At 44.4% G+C, this 27,939-nt stretch overlaps 1 protein-coding gene across 5 annotated transcripts in view; it reads left to right on the top strand.

Annotated features, from left to right (window-relative positions):
* Positions 1-27,939, top strand: part of HHAT (hedgehog acyltransferase) — a 300,060-nt gene that overhangs the window by 231,758 nt on the left and 40,363 nt on the right. For all 5 annotated transcript variants that reach the window (XM_066261445.1, XM_066261444.1, XM_066261441.1 and 2 more), the window contains 2 exons: positions 1,801-2,002; positions 20,937-21,081. In XM_066261445.1, coding sequence (XP_066117542.1) covers positions 1,801-2,002; positions 20,937-21,081 — 347 coding nt within the window. The remainder of the gene's footprint in view (positions 1-1,800; positions 2,003-20,936; positions 21,082-27,939) is intronic.

The raw sequence follows: 27,939 nt of genomic DNA, 5'->3' as shown, positions 1-27,939 counted from the left end.
AGGAGGTGGCTGCAGATGGCGCCACGTCCTCAGGCAGCGCCTCTGCAGGCCGTGACTCTGTGAAGCCAGCCAGGCAGGGGCGGGCCTTGGGCAAGCCCAAGCTCACACACTCGCAGACAGGAAGAAATCTTTTATTTCTGCTTTGTTAAGAAGGTGGCACTTTCTTCCACTGGGAAATCAATTTCACCGTGCACTGGAGCGGGGTCATACTACTGCTTTGCTCAAAGAGAGACCCATTTCTGTTGTTATTAATGATGGAGCTGACACAAGACTGATAGAATTTATAAAAGGAAATAACCTGTTTCCTCGCCCTCTGCCCTACCACCCACCTCCTAGAAACTAAGAGGGAAGAAGGGATTTTTATCTCCCAGCCTGGAAACCGTGCTCTCTTCTGGTTTAAAACAAGCAGCCTCATGTCCTTGGAGACCTGCCATAGATGAATTTCTACAACAAAAGGAATTTTTTGTTGGCTATCATTTTGAAGGCAAAGTAACAAAGCCCCAGCACCCAGAGTCGCCTGAAATAGCTGAGCGAGTAATTATGGAGCTTGGTGCTTCCTTGTCACCAGCTTGAAAATACGTCCTTGTTGGCATTGGATCCAATATGAAGACCCACTCGTGCAGATGATGAGAGGTTTTTATTCTATACTGGGTTTTCTGACATATACAGTACAGCTCACTTGAATATAGGAGATACGATAAAAATCTCAAAATGAAACAGTTATGTTAGGGGAGAAGAGTATTTGTGTTACTATTAACTTGTTTTAGTTATAAAACAATTATCTGCAAAATTTTTATAAACAGTAGTCAGTCACTCCTCATATATTTATATAATATGTATTTTTGTGTGTGTGTGACAGAAACAGAGAGAGGGACAGATAAGGACAGACAGACAAGAAGGGTGAGATGAGAAGCATCAATTCTTTTTTGCAGCTCCTTAGACTCCTTAGTTGTTCATTGATTGCTTTCTCATATGTGCTTTGACCAGGGGGCTACAGCAGACCAAGTGACCCCTTGCTCAAGCCAGCGACCTTGGGTTCAAGCTGGTGAGCTGTGCTCAAACCACATGAGCCTGCGCTCAAGCCAGCGACCTCAGGGTTTCAAACCTGGGTCTTCTGCATCTCAGTCTGATGCTCTATCCACTGTGCCACCTCCTGGTCAAGCTGGATACATCCCTTTTATTTTTATTTTTTTATTTTATTATTATTATTAATTTTAATTCAGTGACATTGATAAATCAGGGTACATATGTTCAGAGAAAACATCTCCAGATTATTTTGTCATTTAATTATGTTGCATAACCCTCACCCAAAGTCAAATTGTCTTTAGTTCTTAGTTTTTTCTGACAGTGGACGAGTGGATCAAAAACTTTGGTACATATATACTATGGAATACTACTCAGCCATAAGAAATGATGACATCAGATCATTTACAATAATATGGATGGACCTTGATAATATTATATGGAGTGAAATAAGTAAATCAGAAAAAACTGGATACATCCCTTTTAGAGACTTAATCCATTAGTCCTCACCCTGCCTCCTGTGATTGCTGTTTGCTTTGGTAATAAGACGTCTTTAGCTGTGTGTTCATTTGCCCTCAAGCCCGACAGGACTGAGGCTTGTGTTTTCGTTGACTCCTTATGTGATGGAGAATTCAAGGAGTGCTCTGTGGTTTCCTGGAAATAAGGAAGGGTCTGCTTGTGGGGCGTATCAACATGTGACAGAAGAGTCAAGTCTGGGACCGGCTGTATTACAGGGCAGCCCTTTGCATGGCTCTTACCAGCCTCTTCTTTCTCTAGGTATGTGTACATTCCAGTGGGTGGGTCCCAGCACGGCCTGCTGGGGACACTGTTTTCCACTGCGATGACATTTACATTTGTGAGCTACTGGCATGGCGGACACGACTACCTGTGGTGCTGGGCAGCACTCAACTGGCTGGGAGTCACCGTGGAGAACGGAGTCCGGAGGCTCGTGGAGACCCCATGCATCCAGGATAGCTTGGTGAGCAGGAGCCTTGCTCGTGTGTGAGGGGCGCTGAGCCAGGGGGCTGGGTTTGGGTGGGAAGGCGGTCATCTGATGGGTTCCAAGCCCCGGTAGATCTAGAGGTAGTAAGTTAAAAAAAGTTTAATTTAGCTGTTTTAAAAAGTTAATATTTTAATTATAAAAACAGTACATGTTTATTATATAAAAATTAGAACATGTAGATAAGAATAGAAGAGAAAAACGCCTCAATAGAAAACACTGTTAATCTTCCGTTCTTCCAGATATTTTCTGTATATACGTATACACATGCATATTTGTGTGTATACACATGCATAACATTTAAGGCAAATGGTATTCCTGAGACTGGTTGTGTCAGGGCCACCTTTCTATGTCACCAAATCCATTTCTAATAACCCTTGTTAATGGATCCATAAAATTTCATTATTGGATGCACTATAGTTCATTTAGTCTTCTATTAATAATCATGGTATTCTGAATTTTTGCACTTATCAATCACATTGAGATGAATATCATAACCAGGATGAATTCTTATATGTAAAATTGCTATGTTAAAGGTTTTCTCATGTTGGCCCTGGCTGGTTAGCTCAGCAGTAGAGTGTTGCCCGGCATGTGGAAGTTCCAGGTTCAATTCCTAGTCATAGCACACAGGAGAAGCAACCATCTGCTTCTCCACCTCACCTCTCTATCTCTCTCTATTTCTTTCCTTCCCTCAGCCATGGCTCAAACGGTTCGAGCAAAGTTGGCCCTGGGTGCTGAAGAAGGCTCCATGGCCTTGCCTCAGGCACTAAAATAGCTAAGTTGTCGAGCAGTGGAGCAGTGGCCCAGATAGGCAGAGCATCGCCTGGTAGGGGGCTTGCCAGGTGGATCCCGACTGGGGCACATGAGGGAGTCTGTCTCTGCCTCCCCACCTCTCACTTAAAAATAAAAAAGGTTTTCTCACTGTTAAGGTTTGTCATGCATGCTGTTTAACTCTTCCCTCACTGCCCTGCAGACAAAGTGTGTCAGTTTACACCCCTCTCCCCCAACAGTGTGTGAATGTGCCCTTGCCAGCACTGAGTAGTACTGGTATTTTAGTCTGCTAATTTGATAGTTAGGGTTATAGGAGCATTAAAAGAAAAGCTAAGGATAAGACATTCCAACTCTACGGGAAAATGATTTAGAAAATAAATTAATCACTTTGCTGTACACATTTTAAGTGATTTTAGACTATGAGTCAATGTTTTATCATGCAGATATGGTATGTGATACATTAGAATCTTGTAGGAAGTCGTCAGGTCTGAATATATAGCAATGTTCTGATAATGCGGAAAAAAGAAGCTAGACAGAAAGATGCTGGCATTAGTAGTGTTCACAGTAGGCAATAAAACACAAGAAATTCAGTGGGAAATGATTAATATGGCTGAATTCCATCAGTTTATGTAACTAAAGCAAGTATATGTTTTTAAAACTAAGTCTACCAAAATAGAATACATTTAAATATCTTTCTCTGAAGCTAGCCATAGTACAGGTGGACAGGTATTTCAATAAGAACTGATACGAAGTACATAGCAAAATAAGACATCTGAAGGAATTTAAATATGCTCGTGCATGTTTAAAGATCAATATTTAATTTAGTAGTATTACACACCAATCAGTAGAAAAGAAATGTCAGTTAATTCCAATAGAAAATGAAATTTCAGTGGAAGCCATGTCTGTGTAACACCAAGAAACAGCATGAAAGGTGGTGTCAGGAAGGTTCCGGTCTTCGTCCTGAAAGCTGAGTGGCCGCTCCCAAAGCCGGAAGCCCGTCATCACCCGAGGAGGCCAGAGAGTTCTATGCAGCCCAGGCTGAAGCCCTGTCACACTTCTCACGTTCCTTCACGGGAGGTCCAGCATTGACCTTGAACTTAATGTTAAGCAGTGCTCTGTAGATTTTGAGCTATAGCTTATGTTATTAATAGATTTTAAAATCTAAAATGCTAAAGAGTAACCCAGAGTGTCTTCTGTAGCTTAGGGCTGGTTCATGTGGGTTAAAAATGAATGAAGTTGGTGAAAACATGCACAGGAGAAGCACTCAGTGTCTGTCCTCTCTGTCCCGTCACAGCTCATTCAGGGACCCTCACGTGTTTCCCTCATTTGAATTTCTAGCCACAATTCTACTACCTAGGAGTATAGTACTTTTAGAATATGCATTTTTGGTGAGATAGTTGCCTTATATATTGCAAATATAGTGTTTAGTTTACATATTTATTGAGCAAGAGCATATTTTGTAAAGCCTATTTTTATCGGCTCTCTTCTATCCTGACAGCCTGGTAGTTGGTCATGGCTGGTTAGACTAGGGTCTCTAGAGTACAGGGTCAGGATCCCCATTACTATCGATATCCCCAGGGGTTAGCTCAGTGGCTGAGTTAGCCTCAATGTTACATCAGTGCATAATTAATGCATCTGCTTGTCCACCCAGGGACTCTTCCCTCTGTTACTCTGTTTCTTATGTGGTTCAGCAGATTCTCAGATTCTGTTCATTTTCAGAAAAACATGGCTGGTATTCCCAAAGTACACAACCCTTTTGAAAATACTGTTTCCTCTCTTTCCATGAATCCATCTCCTAATATTTTGTCAAAATCTAAACAAAGACTTAATGTCTCCTTGCACCTCCTTTCATCTGACTTTAGTCGCCCCAATTGATCTGATAATATTGTTACAATGTGAATTCTCTCCCCATGCCCCTTGTACACTCTCTCCATAGCATTCATCCTTCACCTATTTTTTAAAGATAGATCGAAAGATACCTGAATAACAAGGATTATCATTCCTTATTTTACATATCTTCTTCATCTTCAACCTCAAAGCTTTGTCTGGGGCATGCAGTATAGTGGGATTCCATTTCTTGGTGTTGATAGAATGACAAATACTCACCGAGAGACTAGGCAGAGCTGAGTGTAGTAAATAGCAAGCCCTCTGATGTTCTAGACAGGGATGTTGATCAAACTTTTTGCCATAATGGAAATGTCCACTGTACTATCCACTGCATTAATCACTAGCCACATTGAGCACTTGAGAAACAAAGTTTTAAATTTATTTAATTTTAATTAATTTAAATCTAAGTAGCCCCATGTGCCTAACAACGTCCATTTTGAGCAGTGAAGTTCTAGAACATATTGCTTTCTAGAAAAAATATAAAAAAAAATGTATAGTATTTGACTCTGCTATAATTTAGAATGATCTTCATTAATGTGTAGTACCTCATATATCCAACTGGCCACTTCATTTCTTCACTCAAATATCTCACAGATATCTCTCTCTGACTTAGCACGTGTAGTACTGAACTCCTGTACCCTTATCTCTCAGTAGTTCCAACCAACTCCTTTCCTTTGAGCATTCTCTGTTTCTACAAATGGCACCATTATCTGTCTATTCAGGTCCAAAACCATGAAGGCATTCTTTGTTTGCCCCTGTCTCAGTTCTTCCTGTTTGTACTGTACATTTTATCTCTTAGGTAAATCTTGATTTATTATTATTAATACTTGTTTCCATTTCCACTGAGTCATCCCAATCCAATCGTTCTAATTTCTTGTGAGGTCTACCACGTAGCTTTTAACTAGTTTCCCTGCTTCCACTTCTGCCTTCTTCAACTCATTATCCTCATAGCGCTGAGTGCTGGTTCTCAATAAAATCTTACCCATGTTCTTGCCCTCCTTAAAATCCTGAGTGGCATCCCATTTTCTTCGAACAAAGTCCACAGTATTTAAGATGACCTGTGTGAAGCCTTGCTCGATCTTGACCTTGCTACCTCTTCTCATCTTTTCTCCCCTTCTCCCCTCACACTCTGTTCTCCTTTTTATTGACCTGCCTGGCCCCTCCAGCCTCAGCTCCCATACAGCCTCTTCCATTCCCTAGGATGCTCTCTCTTCTTTTCCTCCACCCTATTCATCCTTCAGATTTCAGCTTGAATGATGCCTTGTATGGGTACCCTTCACTGACCCTTCTAAGCCAATCAAGTCTCAACAACTCATGTTGGGCACCTGCTACATGGTCTTGTCTGCTGAACTTGTCACAGTGGCAATAGAATAGTTTTATATAATAACTTGTGTGATCCTTAGCTGCATTACTGCACTGTAAGCCTCATGAGGTCAGAAATCTGTATTGACATTTATCTCATTGCCTGGCACAGAGTAAGCATGCATTAAGTATTTGTTGAATGAATGATATTTTCTGACTTCACCGAGAGAAGTATAAGAGGGAGTAGGTTTATGCAGCAGCCTGAAGAATAGATTGAATACTGGAACAACTTGCTAAGGTGAGGCTTATTAAGCATCATACAGGGAGTATATTTTATTTTGTAGCAGGGTAGATACTAATTGGTCTAGTAATAGCAAAATGCTATTTTAATGCTCAGTGCACAAAATATAGGAAAGAAAGGGGTAGGGAGGAATCAGCCTGCTGCTTTGTGAGAGGGGGGATTATTGGCTGTGACTCACCGGAGGCAGAGCTGCAGAAAGCTAACAAAACGCATTTTTCATTATAAGCACCAAGCTGTGTGGACAAAGAGATGAGTTACTGCAGAAGCATCACAGCTTTTCTCTATACAAGTGCTCTCCCAGGGAGCCAGAATTTGTGTTCAGCATTGAAATCATCTAATAGGTGGAAATGGTTTGAAGCATCAGTAGACCGACTCTACTTCTTGCCAATTCTCAGTGTGATCTCTCCTTTGAAGGAAGACACCTTCGGGCTGCTTGTCAGTTATTCCAACACAATGGAGAGTCCACGTCCCAAGCTGTCACCCACCCGCACTCCTGATTTCCATTTCATCGAATAGCATAAATGTCTTCCTCCCTCTTCTCTCCCCCTTCTTTACCCCAAGAGTGTCCCACTAAGCTGATTTATATTCTCTGAAGCAGCAAAGTGTCTATTTATAGGCTTAACCAAGGAAACATGCCTCCAGTGAAAACCATGGAGGGTCTGTCAATACTTCTGGGAGGGATCTGACGCCCTAGTGTCAGAAAGAACTCAAGAGACCATGGCTCTGGGTGATGTCCGTTTAGTTTATCAGCTGTATTGAACAGTTTGATTTTGAAAGTATAGGCACAGAAATCCCAAGAGTTGGAGGGATCAGCCAATTTAAAAGGATAATTGGTTGTAAAATTATCAAGATGATCCAACCAATGATTACTTAGTTCTGTGGAATCCTAACTCACCAGCTGGCAAGATGTATGTTATTAGTGGCCTGATTAGAAAACCCTTTCCCAGCCCCAACTCACTTGCTGGAGAAATACAAAGCCAACTGCTCCGAGACGTTGTTCTATTTGGCGATGGCTCATGATCTATTCCTCTGCTACTTAGATTCATTTTAACAAATAGAGATCAGGTGCTCACTGTAGATAAGCCATTCTCTCCATGCTGAGCTCCCTTGTACAGCCAACCTTGTCCTTCAATTCCTCATTTGTTCATTTATGAAAAAAAAAAAAGGCAAAGCATGCTATGTAGAAGACAATTTGCAGAGCACTGGAGACCTTTGAGTGAAAGACACGATTCCTCCCTCCTAATTCCTTGTTTTGCTTTCTCCTTCAGTGCTTCAGTGCAGGTGGTGAACTGAGCTGTCGGGGTGTAAATGTAGAGTCTATTGATAATATATTTCTACATGAATAAAGTATCTTGCCTCGATTCCTATCAGATTAAAGAGGCAATAAAACCATAAGATAAGAGTTTTTTTCTATGAAGACCTAAATGATCTATATGAAAAATGGACTTGTCTCCATAAACATAAAAAATAATGTCTGGGTTAGGCTTTCCAGGCATTGCTCAGAAGAAAGGTCCAGGCAAGAAGCAGACATTTGGGATGATGTAGATGATGTTTGGAGCCATGGAAATGTTTGAGACTTTCTAAAGAAAACAAGCAGAAAGAGAGATAAGGCAATAGCCTAGGACTGAACCAACATTTATTTAGAAGTTAGATGGAGGAAGAAAGAGGAAAATCCAGAGGGTGATTTCACAGAAACCAAGAAAAAGGGAATTTCATGGACGGAGTGGCCATTGGTATTGATGCCAGTAAAGGGTCAAGTAAGGTGAAGTTAAAGAATGGTCTTGTTGGCCCTGGTTGGTTGACTCAGTGGTAGAGCATCGACCAGGCATGTGGAAGTCCCGGGTTCGATTACCAATCAGGGCACACAGGAAAAACGACCATCTGCTTCTCCATCCTTCCCCCTTATCTCTCTCTCTTCTTCTCCCACAGCCATGGCTCGATTGATTCATGCAAGTTGGCCCCAGGACCTGAGGATGGCTCCACAGCCTCACCTCAGGTGCTAAAATAGCTCGAGCTGGGACTCGAGTAGGATGGTCAGTAGAGAGGAGAAGACAAGCTAGGAAAGCAGCACGCACACAGCCTAAAGTCAGAAACGTTGAAAAGCCACGTTGAGGTGAGAAGGCTGACATGACAGAGATTAGAGAGGCCAGATGGTCCCCCTTTCAAGGGATTGGATGCCAAATTTAAAAATCTAGAAATGCAAACCATTTACCCAAATAGGAGAGCATTAAATTAAGGTATTAATCCCACACTTTGAATTAGCCTGTTGTGCCAGCTTGTTAGCACTCACTGGGACTCTTGTGCTAGCAAAAGCAGGGCATGTTGTTATGAACAGAGTCCCTCGGTGGAGGACGACCCGTGGGTTCCCCCCTCTGTTGTCTCCCACTGAGGAGGATCATTAATGATGCAGGAGATACAATGTGTGATTCGGGGGTTGTACATTTTCTCTCTGTGGGGATCTGAGCCCAAGCCTTAACCCCTCTGGTCTGAGAGGTGGAATTCTACAAATAATTCCACCTTTTAGTTTAAATGTGTTTAATATGGCAGAAGTATTTTCAAAGGTTCTTTTTCAACTTTCCATTACTGAGTCTATGATCTGACAGAGAGAAGGCTTTGAAAGAGAGTCAATTTTCAGTTATTTGTGGACTGACCAGAGTGGGGTCGGGCCAGCTCCTGAATTTGGCTGCCTTTCCAGTCCCTTTCCGTCAGCCGAGAGCAAGGCAGGGTCAGGTGCTCGTCACTCGCTGTATATTCACACCCCCTGCTCAGCGCACAGCACAAACTCTCCCTCTGGGGAACTGCAACCTGGGAAAGAAACACTGAGGCAAAGACGAGAGCCCCGGCTTGAGTATAAGTGGTTAAAACTGGCTTTTCTAGGTGGTTAGTGGGTTAGACTCTTCACCTGAACGTCCCTGATGTCCACACCTGTACAGCACAGAGAAATGGTGGTTGTGATCATCACAGTCTAGTGCCAAGCAGTTTTCTCTTGATGAACCCAGGAAAAGGCAAAATCTTATTATGTACATGGTAGAGATTTGGATGTATGTTTCTAGACTGGGGTCTCTTTTCTGCCAAGAAAATCTAAATTGCTCATTGGAAGTGGTAGAACTTGGGTTTCCAGTGTTCCTATTATCAATAAAGGGGTGAGATAGCCCCTCCTTCCCAAAATAGTGTACACATATTAGTGCAAAATATTTTCACATATATATTTACTTACATGTTTTTATGTATTATGTACAATGTGTGTTATGTATATGAGATGTAGTCTCTCTCTCTCTCTCTATATATATATATGTATATATATAAGTGAAGTGTGCTGTGTATATTTGTGTGTATTGTTATATTGTGTATATTAATTTTTTTAAAGTTCTGAGAAGTCAGAAATGTGCAGGACTTCCAAAATATCTTACATTCCTCCAAGACCTAGAAATAAATGTGGCTTTAAAAAGCACACTGAGCAGCTGCTGGCCTTGTTTGAGATGAGCTGTGTTGGAATCAATGTACTTGTGATTACCAGCGTGTATTGAAACACACAGCTTAAGGTGGCTCTTGCATTTTTCTCTGGTGTCAACCCTGTAGTCCCCCCAACAGGCTGGAATAGGTACTACAACAACCACTGTCAATCCCCTGAGGGGTGGCAAGAAAGGGTATTATTATAAAAGGTGCAGGACATCTGTCAAGTTGACTGCTGCTATTCAAAGTGATGATGTTGAAATACTTCCACTGCAAAGAAAGATGAAAATGAAGAGTAAAGAATAATATATATATTTAATGAAATTTTATTTTTATTTAAAAAAAACTGAATAGTTTATGGAAGGTTATGCACTAAAAAGTTAATGGTGGTTAACTCTTACTAGTGGGATTATTTGCGATACATATTTTCTTGCTTTTGCCCATTTATATTTTCAATCTTTCCTACAGTGAATATCTATTGTTATCTAATTAAAGGTTTTGACAGAAGGGAGAACAGGGTGGACTCATTCTCAGGAGGCTTTGCTTGGCTAACACTGGATACTTGATTCTGTTAGAATTGAAGGTTAGGGTTGTCTTTCTCAGGAGCAAACTCAGTTGGGTGTTGTATCTGCCGTCCTTTGTCAAAGAAGAAACAGTGCCAGCTCCTGCACAAGGATCTTTTTTCACATTTAACCATCACAACAGCTCTTCAGGGCAGGTGCCGTTACCTCCTCTTTTATAGGCAAGGAAGCCAGAGACTGAGTTCAGCAGGTATGTTGTCTAAGAACATAAGAACACATGGTTAGTTCAGTTGGAACAGGAGTCAAATCCAGTTATGCAAGATCTACTCCAAGCTTCTTTGATTTCAGACCGGAAGAGGTCTTCCTTGGTAATTCCTGTGCACTTAGATCACGTGCTCACTGCTGCTCGTGCATATCGGGCATTAGATCAGTTGACATTCCAGATCTCAGTTCTTGGATACTTGTATATTTCTACTGTGGCTCCTCTCAACCTATCTGTGGAATAATTCTTCTGAAAAAGTGTCCAACTGAAATGAGAATGTTCACGAAAGCGTTTTACCCCATTATCTCACATGCTTTTAATAGTAGCTTTATTGGTATTATCATTATCTCTGTTTTACAGTGGAAAAAAAAGGAAACCCAGAAAGCTTAAGAAATGTGTTTATGTTTCAAAAGTTAAATCTTAGCATAAAGCCTCATTTCAGTGAGTAAATAGGAGAGCAGTCTCCATTCCTCCCACTTTCATGTTCTCCCATCGGCTACAATTTTCAGTTCTTAGTGGTTTCAGATATTTACCTCTTTCAAAATATAGTCCATAATTTATTTATGGATTATAAATATTACCATGAGATTTTAGCATCAGACCTACTTGCTACTTCTCCCCTAATGTAATAAAATCTCTATTTTTGGTTAAATCAGCACTCAGTGTTCACGTTATCATCACTGTGTTAAGTGTGGCTCACTACCAAGCCTGTTAATATACTATAATCACATTTCCTTTCCTTTCTTAGTCAACTGTTTTGTCTTCGTCAGATTAAAGATTGCCTTGCCTTTTTTTTTTTTTTTTTTTGTATTTTTCTGAAGTTGGAAATAGGGAGGCAGTCAGACAGACTCCCGCATGCGCCTGACCAGGATCCACCCGGCATGCCCACCAGGGAGCGATGCTCTGCCCCTCCGGGGGGTCGCTCTGTTGCAACCAGAGGCATTCTAGCACCTGAGGCAGAGGCCATAGAGCCATCCTCAGCGCCTGGGGCCAACTTTGCTCCAGTGAAGCCTTGGCTGTGGGAGGGGAAGAGAGAGACAGAGAAGAAGGAGAGGGGGAAGGGTGGAGAAGCAGATGGGCGCTTCTCCTGTGTGCCCTGGCCAGGAATCGAACCCGGGACTTCTGCACACCAGGCCGACGCTCTACCACTGAGCCAACTGGCCAGGGCTGCCTTGCCTTTTTTGTTCGATTTGTTTACTATCACCACTTCTTTCCAATCTCTCCAACAAAATTGAAAAATCCATGCGGTCAGATATATCTGTTAGTCCATATGCTCTTTTCCTTTCTTAGAGAATCTCTTTTGAAGGCCTCCCATCCTCCTTTCCCTTCTTGGTCATTTTTCTCTGGGTCCACTGTTGTCCTGGCATGTCTCTTCTCCTCTCTCCTATGCTGAATCCCTGTGTTTGGGCCCCAGCTCTTCTTGTTTTTTTTTCCTCCCATTGATATGGTGGAGCACATCCTTTAGTAGCTTCCTTCAAAAAGGACCATGGTGGTAAAATTTTTTTAGACCTTATTCTATCCTCATATTTGATCTATTATTGGAGCACTGAATTCTAGGGTAAAAAGTAATTCCATTTGATTCTTGATTCTTGATTCTTTGTATAATACTCTGTTTTTCTCTCTGGAAGCTCAATATAAATGTCTTTGGTATTCTGAAATGTTGCTGTAGCTGTTGCCCTTCAGGTTAGAGTCTCTCTGATGCAATTAGTATAAGAAAATCTTTGTCGTAGGGTTGGAGAAGGAGGGAGCGCAGGGTCTATAAGCTCATTACCTGGATTTTAAACTAACCTCCTTAATTTTTTTCCTACATGTTCTGCATTGCCATCTGGGATATATGGTTAGGCCTCCCACGAGTCTGGTGTGTGAATGACTCTTCTTTAGCATCTGGTATTCAGGTATCTTAGCTCTGCTGATTCCTCCACCTGTCTTATAAAAATGGGTTGGCTTTGCTCACCTGCTCCTTACTTCTCTCCTATCTGTGGTCTGTGGATTTCTACCATTTTCAAATGTTTACTTTCATTTTAATGGGGTTTAGAAAGACAGCGGAGATGTCTCATCTACCATATTTAACTGACTGTTGCTAGAAGAGTGTTCTGTGCTATCACTTGGTTAATCATTTTGCAATGCTTCACCTGTTTGTTAGTTTTAGACTTTTAAATATCAAGTTTGCCCAAACAGCAGGCCTTGCCCTAAGCTGTTGTTTTTTATTTTTGAGCAGCATATAGCTGAGGCTTCAGCCCTCACATGCTAGGCTTATTTAATAGTCCCGAGGGACCTCAATGCTGCCTGGAGAGGGAGACCTCAGGACCATGAGCAGCCATAGCTTGGGCATGATCGTCATCTGGCTTCCATCTTTCCACCCATTCGCCTTGACTCTGTACTCAGGGGAGGTGGCCAGGGTCTAAGGTCATTTAGTGGAAAGATTTCTAGATTTCCTTTGTTATTACTATTATTTTATGTTTTTAATTGATGAAATCATTCATGACCATATGCTCTTGAAAAATAAGTACAGAGAAAATGGAAGTCCTTTAAGACAGCTATCCCCCCAAACTACATTTTGCTCAGTTTCCTCCCATAAGAGGTAACCATTGTTACCAGGTTGGAGTATAGCTCTCCATACCTTTACTACTCTGTGTGAGCATGTGTGTGTTTTAAGAAATGTATATATATTCTAAAATTTGTCCTTTTTTTACTCCTCATGGTATGTTCTGAAACCATTTCTGTATTAATGTATGTAGATTTGCATAACTGGACATGATGCGGATATGTCATAATTTGTTCAGCTACTCTTCTGTTGTTGAAAATTTAGGTTGCTTCTAATTTTTTTCTTCTGCAAATGCAGCTGCCGTGAAGATGCCTGTTCATGCCTCCTTGTGTGTATGTGTAAGTGTTCCTCTAGGGCAGACACCCAGAATAGAACAGAGCCGGAGCTGGTGAACTATGAACAAAGTCAGGTCTATTGATTGCTTTTCTATGGCCTGCAACTAAGAATGTTTTTTACATTTTAAAATTGTTTTGTTCAATGGTCCATACTTTCCCCAGAGAATTGAAAGATCACCTTTAATATATAGTAAATATCCACATATACACGGGTTCACTTTGGGGCTCCAGTCCGTTGCAATTTTCTATTTGCTTTTCCTGTTCTAAGTACTACTCTCTGTTAGTAAGATGGTATCATCTGCATATCTTAAATTATTGATATTTTTTCCACCAACTTTCACTCCTACTTTCTCTGAGTCTAGCCCAGTCTTTCATATGATATGTTCTGTGTACAGACTAAGATAAGGAGATAACATGCACCCTTGTCTGACACCTTTGCCTGTAGGAAATCTTTACATCTCTCCATATTCTTTTCTGACAGTGGCTTCCTGGCCACAGTAGAGCCTCTGCTGTTTTTAGCTGGACATTTAAGCTGTAGAGCAGGTGACTTGTCCATTTAAGTAAAACTAGCTTTCCCTGCATCCCTGTAGGCATTCGATTCTCTCTCAGGAGCACGCATTGCTTAGATCTCAGTAGCAAACAGAGATTGGACAATTTAACTTCATTGACCAGATGTGTTTTTGAAGCTGAGGACACTTACACGAAGTCAAGAAGCCTTGCTTTCGACTGCCTTTGTGTGTTTATCTGGCTTGGATGTAGGATAAGATGGAACATTAAGGAAGCCAGGAGATTGTGTAACTCATTTAGGGCAAAGAGAAGAGAGGTGTTAGATAATTATTGAGCACACAGAGTGTGCACGGGTCTTGGGTGCTGCGGGTTGAAGAATAAGCCACATCCTTGTTCAGAAATTTGGCGTATTGGTAGGAACGTGAGAGAGATGGGTGACAGGTAAAACGCACACGTTAAATGGAATTGGCCCGGGTGCCTGGAGGAAGGAGTCGGAGAAACGATCCCTGGCAGGTGGGTGCAGAGATGGGACGGGGCCCTGGAAGGACTTGGGAACTGAGTCCCCCAGTCCTGAGTGCTCCGCTCTGGCTGCCCTTCTCTTTCACAAGAGCTAGAGTTGCTCATTTTGTTGCCTTTGGTTCCATCTTTACGGCCTGCGGGGTATCTTCCCAGTCTCCCCCCTCGCCATTTCCTCTCTTACCCTCTGGTTAGACTTTTTTATTAGAAAATGAAAAACTTCAGTGATTATTTGAGAGAACTGTGTCCAGCTGCTCAAACCCACCCAGTTTCTGTTTTTAGCTTCTTCTCCACTTAAAAATAAATAGCGTCAGGTCCCACTTGCCAAGCCTTTGTCACCATCTCCAGCAGCCATTTCTCCAGCCCATCTGCTCCCCCAGATGCTCGGCCTGCCCCTTTTCCAGGGACAAGTTGGGGCCCACGAGCACAGCGGCCGGCGGCCCACCGCACCATCTGCCTTCCGCCCTGACCCAGATTCCGCGGACCGCACCCCCAGGCCCAGCTTCTTTGCCCCAGCTGGTCCTATGATTTCTAGGGACAGGATGTTGACTGGAAAAGATAGAATGGCTGCCATGGAGATAGGAATAAACACACATGAGGCCTGGACACAAGCCACGGACGCCTCACAGCAGGAAATTCAAACTAGTTTGGCAGAAATTTAGTTCAGCCCTAAGGCTTACTTTGTTTGGGTTACATGCCTCACTTTTACAATCAGTGCCTTAGAGCGAAGCTTAAATTCACTGCTCAACTGTCATAATAACATCCCCACGCCCCAGCTCTTGGTTCTCCGGTCAGAGACTGCGCTCACATGGAGGAATTTGAGGGCTGCCTCTGCATTTCTGGAGGTTCTGAGAGGCTGGCTGTATCCAGGCCTGAGCCCAGTACTTGCCCCTGGGCCTGAAGAGGGGGTTATGGTGACTTAACATGGAGAGAAACTGCCCCAATCTGTCATATAGGTCACAGTCCATGCTGGAAAACTGGACACCCTCCCTGGGCACAGTGATGCTTTCTAACCTGCTCTACCTTCTGTTCCTCCTCTTCCCCTGGTTTCAGGGTGTGGGGCGAGGAGGGTTGGGACTGGGGCATATCTTGCCTGCGTATGGGTGGGGGCACAGCGCTCCTCCTGCCTCACACTGATGTCGGGGGAGTGGGAGGGCTGGGGGGACTTAGCACAGGAGCCCGTAATCAGCCCTTTTCTGCCCTGAGGTGCATTTTACTGGGCCCCGGGGGAAGGGACAGAGTTTGGCACTGTTCCTAATGGAGGAGGAAGGGAAGCTCTGTGCCACCACGCGCCAAGGAGGACGTCAGCTTTATAAAGAGTGTGGACGAGAACCACCCTCTCTCCAGAAGCGCAGGACAGTTCTTCACACACACGTCGCAGTGTGTTCATTCTCCCCGGCTCCTGCCCATCGAATGCCACAGTCACCTCTTGGCAATTGTGTTGTCCTTGGGCCAGCAAAAGTGGCCATCACTTTCCCCGACATTCCCTGGGGGACAGTACCTCTCCCGCTTTTTGCTGTGGGGACATTGAATTGCCAGACTCATCTATCTGGAAAGAGACCATGACACCATGACCAGCCTAGAGCTCTTTTTTATCGTGATATATTTGTGTTGATGAAAATCAGATTCTGTTTACCCGTCATTGCCTTATCTCATCAAGTTGGTGATCTTTGTTTTCATACCTGATGGCTTTTCACTGTACCCTGATCTGTTTCCCCATTTCGTTTACAATTCTTCAATGTGGGTTCTCTTACCAAGGGTGTTTTCAAGCATCTAAACCCTGAGGAGGGATAATTAACCTATAAGGCTTGGCCCCTGCCTGCACATGGATAGCCCACACCCTAGATGTGAAAGATCCCAGGAGTAGGACAGTAATTGCTGTAGGACTTGCAAAAGAGCAAGTGTAAAGGAACAAAGAGCTTAAAGTGGGAACTTTGGCCCTATGGCCCCGGAGAGTCAGAAAGTCGTGTTTATTGATGGAGTTGGCTGAGCCAAGGGACTGTATCTTTCCAGCTTTGCTTATGTGACATTTTTCCTCCTGGGACTCCAAGGTATAGAACTTTCCTCTAGAGCAGTGATTTTCAACCGGTGTGCTGCAAGAAAATTTAAAACATGCAATTCCTGACTAGTCAGGGGCACTGACCTCTTTTTTCTTAGATTGTCCAAAAAAATAAATATGACTATAGCCAACACAATAGCCATCCAGTGTGAGCCATCTTGAATCTGACTTGAACCATAAATATATAGGTCATTTAATAACATTGTATCTTATTGGTCACATTCATACTAAGGTTGTATGTATCTGCTTGGTTAGTTCTTGGTACCAGGAATCCTTATACTCAAGTATAGGCACCTGATTTTCTAAAAAGTCACTTTGGAGCAAAAAGGGCAGGTAATTATTATTACTATTTTTGTGTGCACATTAATCAAAATTATACCTATATTTTGTCAGATTGGCAAAATATGTATATTTTGGTGTGCCACAGAATTTTGGCATTTAGTTTATGTGTGACGTGAGAGGACAGAGATCGAAAATCGATGCTCTAGAGCAGTGTAGCCAACCTGGTCCCGACTAGCTTTTATGGTGGGCGGTAGCAGAGCGACCAAAGTATAAATAAAAAGATAGATTTAATTATAGTAAGTTGTTTTATAAAGATTTGTTCTGCCAAACTACTTGGTAATTATTATTGTATGCTTTAACTTGCAGTAATTCTGCTTTATAAATTTTATAAAGTAAAGTTACTTCCCTACTTTATAAATCACCATTACTGTGGAACCGGTGGGCAGTTAGAAAATTTTACTACTAACAGAGATACAAAAGTGGGCGGTAGGTATAAAAAGGTTGACTGCCCCTGCTCTAGAGCCTTGGTCGGCAAACCGTGGCTCACGAGCCACATGCGGCTCTTTGGCCCCTTGAGTGTTTAGCAAAGGCCAGCTTAGGAGTACTCTAATTAAGTTAATAACAATGTACCTACCTATATGGTTAGGTTTTAAAAATTTGGCTCTTAAAAGAAATGTCAATCGCTGTACTGTTGATATTTGGCTCTGTTGACTAATGAGTTTGCCGACCACTGCTCTAGAGTGTTTGTGAACCATTGCTGAGGCCTGACGGTTCCCAAGACAGAGAAAGTCATCCCTGATGTCAACACGCTTCCCTTCTACAGTATGTCCAGGGATCCTGAAGAGGAGAGATGGTCACAGCCGAGACTTAACGTCCCCTTTGCTGTTAATGACTGCCCTCCTGTGGACTCTCTGGAGAGACCCCCTTTGTCCTTCCTTGTGGTCCATCCTTCTGCTCGTCCCCTGACCCACAGTGAAGAGAAGCGACGCTCTGTCAAGTGCACTGCTCCTTGCAAGGCTAATTCTGTCAGTGCAGAGAATGGGGCTATTAGTTAGAATTAGGTTTTGGATTTCTTGATCGTCATCTATTCCGTCTCCCGGCCACTGCCCCGGGGGATGATCGTGAACTGCCGATGACCATCTGATTTCTTCTGTGAGTCTTCCTAGTGCATCGATTCCAACAGCCTATGTCTTTAACATTCTTGCTTTTTTTTTTTTTTAACTTAACTCTGTCTAAAATTTGAATTGTTGTAAGTCGTTTCAGATTTTAGATGTCTTCTTTCCTATCTCTGAGACTAGAGGCTCCTTCACATTTGCTATTATTTTGGCATTTTTCCCCTTAGCAGGAATAGGAATTTACTGACTCCTGTAGTTGTGAGAGATACTGGGGCAGTCAGAGAATTAAGGGGAGATCCGTAGAAACTGGGGCCTCAGGGTGGAGGGGAGCCCTGTGGCTCCAGCGCTCACTCTCCTCGCTTCCTCCCTCGCTCTGCCCTTGCCCCTCAACTCTGCCTCCTACTAGAACTTGCACTTGTCCTTGCCCGGTACCAGGTCACCTGGCACTGAAGCCCTGCCTAGCAACCCAGCGAGAAGGACGTTTTCCTCTCCTAGTGTTTCTCTATTGATTATTTAATAATTGTATTCATTTCCCATAAAAGGAGAACCACTTTGTACTTAACCAAGCTGTGTGTGCTCTCTGTTATTGACTTTAATAAGAGAAAGACCACATGGGGCTTTGGAGCTCCCCAAACAGGATGTAAGGTTGGGGAGACTATGGGGTCAGAACAGAAGGATGTAGCAGACTGTCTGACTCATTGGGTCCCGTAGAAATCAAGTGTGTTATTCATGTCCCTCTACCTGGAGAGAGTTATTTGGACCCATTTATGCCAATTTGTATTTTCTTGATTTATCATTCTGGATTTTTCCCACCGTCTCCCTGCTTCCTCTCACCCGGCCTCCCCAGTGATGGCTAACTGCTCTAAAAGGCAGGAACTGGTAGATTAATGTCTCCTGCTCTCAGAGGCGAAGAGCGCTGACTTACAAGCCGGCTTTGTCCCTGTTTCTCATTCATTGCCAGTTTCTGTACTATGTAATTACCTTTCATCTGGTATTGTTTGACAGTATCCCCACCTCTTGTGGCCTCTTAGAGCAGAGGTAGGGACTAGAGGTCATCTTGCCTGGTGGCCTCTAACCAGGAACATGTCAGCATCACTGAAAAGCTTTCCAGAACAATCATGTCCAGGCAAACAACTCTGTCAGTGCCTACTGCTCAGCACATGCCTGAGAAGGCCACACTGTCACATGTGGTGGCAGGAAAGCCATGCTCCAAGAAGGTGCTGGGGGAGAGAGCCATGGCTGGGGAGATAGACGGTAGCAGCCATGTCTGAGCACACAGAACAGGTGCTGGGGGAGAGAGCCATGGCTGGGGAGATACATGGTAGCAGCCATGTCTGAGCACACAGAACAGGTGCTGGGGGAGAGAGCCATGGCTGGGGAGATACATGGTAGCAGCCATGTCTGAGCACACAGAACAGGTGCTGGGGGAGAGAGCCATGGCTGGGCAGATACATGGTAGCAGCCATGTCTGAGCACACAGAACAGGTGCTGGGGGAGAGAGCCATGGCTGGGCAGATACATGGTAGCAGCCATGTCTGAGCACACAGAACAGGTGCTGGGACTGGCAGGAGAGAAAAGGGGAGGTGTCAGGAATATATTCTACAGATTGTCAGAGGACACTGACTGAAGTTTACACAATAGCCATAGGTAATCCACAGCAGGATTCCCAGAAGTAAGTAAGAAGTAAGTCACCCCTAGCTTAGTGCTCTTTGCCTGCCAGGAATCCGGCTCATTCAGAATTCTAGCTGTCATTGGAGCACAGCTGAAATCAGAATGCAGGTGGCCACCCCAGAGATGTGCATGTTTCAGGAAGACACTCAGGAACTGTCCCTGGACCCTGTGCTTCCTCTCTCTTTTCAATGTCTTTGGATGAGGCTGAGGTATTTGTCGGACACCCTGGGGCCTTGTGTGTCTGGCTGTTACAGTGTATCTGGTTCTCATTCTAAACACACAGTCCCAAGAACGGACCTGAGACGTGCTCATGAGGCTCCCACACTCCGACACAGCACTGAGACCTCACTCGAGGGCCACCAGAAAGGTCAGAGCTAAGGAATAAAGGCTTTGCTGACTTTATGAAATCCTCGAGAAGATATTAAAAAGGGAGGAAAAGGTGCAATGCAGATCTCAGATGGTTGAGCAGGATTCTTTATCATCAGTGCTGGAAACACATCCCTCCAGGTCCTTGCATGTTTCAGGGCTGATAAGCTGGCATTTTCTGGTGCTGCTGCAAGCTCAGTATTGGTGGGATGTATACCCTGAGCTCTGATTCGGGGCACGGAGTCGACTTGTTCTGATCTCCTACACCCTGTTCATGGGATTCCTCCTTGTAGTGGGTCAGACTTATGGGCTAGCTTCCCAGGGTCAAGTGAACTGGTCCAGAAGATCGCCCTGACCTTGACCTCGTTACATGGGGTTGTGCTTGTTATCATGGAGAACAGTTCAAGCAGTTCTTGTGTCTATAGATTTACATGCAGAAAATGTATAGAGGCATTCCAGCTAAATCTTCACTAACTTCATGTTACACGCGTCAAGGGGAAGGAAGCCCACTTTGGGGAAGCAACTTGGGGGTGCGGCACTTCTTTCCTTAAACCAGAATGAGCAGGATGCAGGAATAGAAGTTTCAAGACCTGTTTAAACAACAATTTTAACCTGAATAACAGTCCCGGCTCTGGAGGAGGCATTCTGGGCTGGTGACCGTGACCAGGAGATCTGGATGATACCTCAGTCTTATTTTTCTGCCCTTGTGATGAGGTGCTCTTGCCTCTCCCCCCAGAGGTGAATTAAGGTCGGTTGAGGCCCCGGGCACAGAAGAAAATGTTGAGTTCCTTAAAAAAAAGAGAGAGGGAAAATAAAAATACATGTTAACTATATATTTTAATAAATTAAAAAAATATTATATACTATTAACATTAAAATTGCACATATGAAACCAAACTTGGTGTCATTAGAAAAATGTGTAAAGCTGGGGTTTTGCGGGGCCCTTCAGAACTTGGGGCCCAGGGCACATGCCCAGTGCGCCTGCCATTAATCCCTCTCTGTCTCCCCCCCTTGCCCCAGGTCCAGCTCCTCTCCCCGCGGGCTCGCCGTCGGTTCCACGCTGCCCTGGCCTCTTGTTCCACCTCCATGCTGATCCTGTCCAACCTGGTGTTTCTAGGAGGCAACCAAGTTGGGAAAATCTACTGGAATAGGATCTTCGTACAAGGTAAGTTGTCAGTAATGCTGTTTCCGGTCAAGTTCTTGTTTTCCATACATGCACTTGGTTTCTTGGATGGGCACGGTGGGGGTAGCGGGTGCAATCACTGTTCTATTCATGACATCTGACCTGCAAAAATACCAGCTAGGAATAATTCCCTGTGTTTTGATGTACCTCTTATCTACGACATGCGACCCTTAATGTCAGAATGTACTGTTCCAACTCTCCCAAACTCTAAGTTACCCCTCCAGTTTTCTCCCGTGTTCTTATCTTGCTGTCTGTAGATCCCAGCTTTCAGTATACTGCAGTCTAACGTTGTCCCACATGCCGCTCTGAAAGTCCTACAAGGAGTGTGCGCTAGAGGCCGGCTGTGCTCTCCCGAAGCAGGGGTGACCAGGTTTGCCATGGCCTTTTGTGGGGGGTGTTTTTATCTGAGCACTGGGATGCCAGCCAGCACTGCCAGCTAACTGCAGCAACATTACGTGTGTTAAGTGGCTCATCTCACTGTCCACACAAAGCCACACATGCAGCAAGTAAAATGCTAGGTTGTAGGAATCACTGTGAAAACACTGCATTCCTAATTGATCATCATTTCTTTAAGGTTACCATTTCCCTGAGGCTGGGACTAAGAGTTACATCACATCCTTGAGAGAACTGGGAGAAAGGGAAGTACTCACAGTACATGTTGCTCTAGCCAGTTCCCTGTCTGTTTCCCGGACCAGTGACGGGTTTCTGCCTTTGGTTTGGGAAGCTTTGCGAAGCAGTGATGATGTGACTGCATCGCTTGGCTGTCACCTCCACACGGTGGCAGGCTTGGCTGAGCAAGGCTAACAGGCCACAAGAGAGCCTCATGCTGCCTTCGTCTCCTCACTACGATGCCTGTCTTTGATCTTGCTTTCTGAGAAATGTCTTCTCTGATAGTTCCTAAAAAGACCACGTACTTTTTAAGTGGAGGCTGCCCTTTAATAAAGATGGGAGATAATGGGGTGGAGAGGATCTAAAGATTAAAAATGCTTCTAGAGATTGGTGACAGTGTCTTATCTTGCCTGTTACCAAACATAGTACCTAGCACAATGCCAAGGATGCCAAGGCTCGGGGAGAAAATGCTGACTTGTGGTTTGCTGGTCACATGAGCAAGAAGGCTCTGATTTTTGCTTCAGTCAATCAGACACATTGACTGTTTGCAACTTGCAAGGCACTGAGAATGCAGGGATGGAAAAAGCACACGCTAATGCGGGACCCAAACAGGCAAACAAAAATGTGTTGGGAGATTCAGGTCATTGCTGGCCAGATGCATGACTAACTGTCGAGGGCATAGGATGGAGTGGGCGACCTTCCTGTGGAAGGAAGGTGGACTTCCCAGAGGAGGTAGCATTTGAATTGGAGTACCAATCACCATAAGTAGGAACTTACCAGATGGAGAAGGCAGGGGTATGGGGTATTTAACCTCGCTGCTGTGTCAGATCCTTTCAAACCTCTCAGTAATTTTCCCCCATAGAACTTTTTTCATCTCACAATTCATCTCACATCTCACAATTTTTCATGTCACAAAATGCATGACAATGGCTTTTTCTAAGCAGTGACTCCAGGCCCCAGAAGATTTCCATTTTGATTCTCCACTGCCTTGTCCTGGCATCATAGAAGGGAAGAGACATGGGGATGGTTCAAGGTACTAAATACTCCTGCAGGGAGTGATGTGTGTTCTGTTCACATTCCATTGGCCGGAACCAGTCACGTGACCAACCTAAGTGCACGATTGCAGGGAGATATGGGCAAGAACACAGGTATTAGTGCACTGTGGCACAGAGGGAAAAAGCACATGAGGCAACTAGCTGGAGGCACCCAAGAGGCAGTTTCAGATGGAAGTTGGAGTGGAGAGGAGAGCAGGACAATGACAGAGATGTGGGAGTCAAGGGCATAAAGATGGTATGTAAGGCCATGTGAGTGGACACAACTAGCCAGGGAGCATGCCCAGAGTGAGAAGAGAGCAGGGTGGGAGGTGGAGCCTGGGGATGCTGGCATTTGAAGGGGCAGAGAGAAAGGCCGCAGCTGTATAATGTTCTTTCTGCTTCTCAAAGCCAGTAAGATCGAAGTGTGATCTTCCCTGCACCGTCTAGACTGCTGCCGCAGTGTGGGTCCTACTATGGTCTACAGCTGGATATATGTTGTGTGCTTCTTGGAGTCAGGTGCCAGAGTCCTGGGGACTGATTCTCTGAATACAGAGGGCTCTTTGAAATTTCTTCTCTCTGGGTTCTGAGGCCAGGGAAGCTCAACTTAGAGGAGACCCTTCAGATCAGCCTGGTCCTGTCTCAGCTGGTCTGCCCCCTGGCCTTCTGGGTCAGGGAATGTCTCCTGGGATTTGGCAGCTGCCGCATGTGCCTGGTCTTTGTCCTTGTCCCTGAGTGATTGAGTTTACATGTTGCCTGGAGGAAAGTAAACCAGATGGTGCCAAGCCCTCCACCCTTGAGAACTCTGGATTTTTTCGTAACTAGAAGATTAGCATGAATATTCATGTTTTGATACAAAAAATGTATTAATGAGCTCATTGGATGCTCCCTTAGATGCTGCTGGGATGTTATGTTAGCTTTCTAAAATTAAAAAAAAAAAAAAAGCCTGAATTCTGAAAATCCTCTGGCCCCAAAGTTTTCAAATAAGTGATGTCGAGCTGAACACGTAGCTGCTGCTGAATGAGCCAGGAGTTTGACATGCTGGTTATCTCTGGTGCCGTCCCTCGGCCATGTGATCAGGACCCAAGGAAGACGATATGCAGTGAGTGAGGAAGCCTGTCTGTAAGGCATGGAGAGCGTTTTGGCTCAGTATCTAGATTTCCGGGTTTGATGGGATGGTGACCCTTCCTGGGGGGTGACCACCACTGTCCCTCTGTGCCTTGATGGGCCGATCTGCCGCAGTGATGGAGGGTCTGGCAGCACTGTGCTCCTCTAACAGGTCTCACCCGAGGGAGTCCTGGAGCAGCTGGAAGGGGACAGACAGGTGTCTGGAGGAGGGGCCTCAAGGAGGAAGTAGAAGATGCAGCCTTCCACAGCATCGCTGCTGTCCCCAGAAGCATCTCGTGATTAGCCGGGAGGAGTTGTCTTAAGTTCAGTCTCTCTCTTGCCTCCAGTGCACTGAATTTAGACATGGATTTGTTTGCTTTAAGCTGGAAGCTTATTTTAGTAGCTTATGTAAAGCTCTCTCCCGGTCTCAGTGGGGTTGATACGAGGCTGAAACCAGAGCCTGCCCTTTCTGCTGTGCACACAGCCCTGCTGACCGACAGGGTGGACCCGGCCAGCCCAGGGATGGAAACGCTGAGCTTGGGTACACATGACACAAACCATGTTTAAATTTTATTATTTATTTATGTTTACTCTTTTAGGGTGAGAGCAGTTCACCCAAAAATGTCTTCTTCAGTGAGTGCAGCTGGTGGGAAAGAACAGTCCATCGAGGTTGAGAGGGCTGGAGGAGCTCAGAGCAGGGAGGCCTGGTGGGGCTGGCACAAGACAGGTAGAGCTGAGTGGAGGGGAGACACTCCATCTGAATGTACCCTGGGTGAGGATCACCTCCGTGGGGTTGACTGTGACAGTGAGCGCGGAGTCGTCCCCATCCGTCTCGGCCCCCTTGGCAGCCTCGGTCTCCTGGGTGAAGTGCAGGTGGGCAATCCGAACCCGGTACATGCCCATGGCCACCACAAACTGGCATGCACATGGAGATGATGATGGTCACCATGGCGATGCTCGGGACCACGGAACTGCACTGGGTGCTGGTGCGATACTCAGGGCGGTGGACAGACTGGAGGACGGGAGGCTGCGTGATGAGGTGGTTGATGTGTCCTTGTCTGAGACTCTGACCTCACGAAGGACAGTGACCTCCAGGTTGAACTCGCTGCTGTAGCTCCCACTGAGTTCTGAGCACTTGATGCTGAACCGCAGGGGCTCAAGGGAAGCTGGGCGCCCGCCCACAAGTATTTCTTCGAGTGTTATCTCTGCTGCAGAGGCTGGGGATGTAATGTTCAATTGATGCAGTTGAGAAAAAATAATCTATATCTTTGCCTTTAAAAAAATTCCCAAATTTTTGTGATTGAAGTTTTTACTTCAAGCAGCTTGAGAAATGTGAATGTTTAGGTGCGCAGGTTGCTTCTTACATAACTCTTCGGCTCTTGAAGCACTTGTTGGTGGAAGGAGCTTTCTATGTCTGCCTTAAATCCTTGATATTGAAGTATAAGTTGATTTTTGAGCAAGCAGCAGATGACTGCTCTGTAACTCAAAAATATCTATGTGTATGACAATTCCAAATCTGCAAGAGCAATCTCCATAAACCAACTGTGTCTTTAGCCTGCTGGGACAGCGGGGAGAAGAGGCAGACAGTGGGGATGGGTACACATTGGACGTATGAGGGGGCTGAGAGCTTTATGTTTCCCTGGGTGCAGGCTGGTGTTCCTTCTGAAAAGTCCATTCACTTCTGTCAAAGGAACGCTTTGTAAAAGGGAACCAACCATTTCCCAGGAGGTGGGTCGCTGGATTCTGCATCCAGGGTTTTGCAATGATAGGTGCTTGGTAGATATTTGGATCCACCAGACAGTCTCCACCCTGACTTTTCATCACACTTACACACACACTCACACACACACTTGTTTTCCCTCCTGTTGCCTGATCTAATTTGGCAAACTCAGTCTGAGCTCTTTGCTCCCGAAGTGGCCCTGTTGTCAAGGCGGGAAGAATTCAGTCCTTCCCCTTTGGATTGCAGTGAAAGAAGAACTTGTTATTTTCTTGTGCAGGTCAGAGCCTTTCCATTCTCCCCTTTGCTTGTGTTCATAGCTTAGAAAGAAGGAAGTGTCGTTTCTCTCTGATTACCAGCCTGTCCAAGCAGTTTATCCATCTCTTGATTCAAATGACTCTGGATGGGCATTTTATTTAAAGCTGAGCTGGCGTGTTGCACGGGAAACTCTGGAAGGCTGTGGTTAAATAGCAACTCATTCCCTCACATCTGGTTGAATTCTTGGGACTAAAATTTCATTTTGATGAGAGAGGACAGAGGGCAGATGTCGATGTCTCAGGGGCCTTCCTTTGTGATTACTGTTTCTCCATCTCCACCAGTCCTTACCTTTAAGTGGCGTTTACATGGCTCTGCTTGAATCTGCTTCTGCCTACCAGGTCCTCTGCAAGTTCTAGAACAGTTTCAGGATAGGAGCTTCCCACCCACGGTCCTTGTGGTTGAAGTTGATACATAGGTACAGGATAAGCGATTTATCCATGGCTCCAAAATGGTCCATTTATCTATCCTTGGAATCTGAATTTCAAGACTCTCTTCTTTATTCTGTGCCATGTGGTCACCCAGATGCCTTGGGCATCGGATTTCCCCAAAGCATTTCAGGCCAAATCACTGTGCATGGGACATGAGGAATAAGGAGGGGGAATTCTTGTCTAACAGGGCACCTGGGTTATGTTTCACCTGAGGGTATTCCTGAAGTATCCAGGGGGGAGTTTGAATCACAGTGCCTTTAAACCCTTTCCGTAAGGTGGTGTGAAACTTTTTCATGTTAACTAGGAGCTTTTGGGAATTCATTTAAAAAAAAGAGTTGCATGGTTTATGGGAATATTTAAAGTGCCTTTAAATAGAATATAAAGTAAATAATGGTATAGCTTAGACACAGTTAACCAAATAAAAATAATTTTGGTCTTTATTGGTAGATTAGCACATAATATTTGAAGTTCACCATCTTATTGGCCCCTCAGATTTATGCAGGGTGATCTTCAAAAGTATAATCAAATCATTATGTTGTACACCTTATATTATTGTGTTAAATGAACACAATATTACATGTCAATTGTATCTTAGTAAAACTGGGGGGAAAGTATATTATAGAATTTAAAATTAATAGAAATTAAAATCAAACCAAAATAATTTTTAAAATTTCAGTAAGTTCCCTTTATTTTCTAACTAAATTACATGTGTGACATAGCTGCTCCCCATGTGATAAATATTCAGGATATAAAATGATACCTGCAGAGAGATCCCCAAGTCTGTGCCAAACCAGGCAGTCACCTGGGAATGCAGTGCAGGTATGGTTTCTTAGATGAGCACTGTTGGGCAGATAAAATATATTGTGCTCACTTTGTTAAAGATGGCGCTGCCCACGTGGAAGCCCATTGCCCGAGTGATATTAGTTGCCCTTCTTACTTGGAATGGGCATGATTATATTAATGTGTGTTGGGGTGGGCTGTGGGCAGACAGGATCCTTGTAGCCTGGAGCTTGGTTTTAGGACTAAGCCTTTCCTACCCTTTTTAATGTGTGGTGGTTCAATCCCATCATGCCTCAGATAAATGACTTTGTATTAGAGACTTTCCTATTTTGTATATTGGATTAAAGGTTTTGATTTCTGCATTATAAAGTGGGGCAGACTGGGAGCTTGCTCTCTCAGTTCCTGAGATTAGCATTAGAGAAGAGAGCAGAGAGGAGAGCAGAGAGAGGCCACGTGGAGGAGGCCAGAAGAAGCAACCAAGATGGTGGAGTGTTGAAGAAGAAGCCAGTTTGTGCAGAGTTTGTGCAGAGAGAAGGAGATGGGGAACGGAGGTGAATAAAGCTGGTGAGCTAGAAACCTTTGATTCTAGGAAACTCGGATAAGTCAGTAACTTTGTGAGCACTGAATGAGTGGTTTTGGAACCCAGTGTGTGTTTTTACTTGGCTGCCGGTGCAAGCTAGGATTAAAGCTAATGGCCCACCAGTTCTTGGCTCTGTTGTTTCATTACCATCTGTCCGAATCTAATGCAAACCTGCATGGGCCAGGCGGCTGTGATGGTGGCCGTGGCTACTGGCTTAACAAGCACACATCCTGGAATTTATATGATTAAATTATGTGACTGCTATTGCAG

The sequence above is a fragment of the Saccopteryx bilineata genome, chromosome 2, assembly GCF_036850765.1.
Source record: "Saccopteryx bilineata isolate mSacBil1 chromosome 2, mSacBil1_pri_phased_curated, whole genome shotgun sequence".
Classification (NCBI taxonomy): Eukaryota; Metazoa; Chordata; class Mammalia; order Chiroptera; family Emballonuridae; genus Saccopteryx; species Saccopteryx bilineata.
Note: the sequence above shows the minus strand (reverse complement) of the source record. Positions and strands in the feature narration are given on the sequence as shown.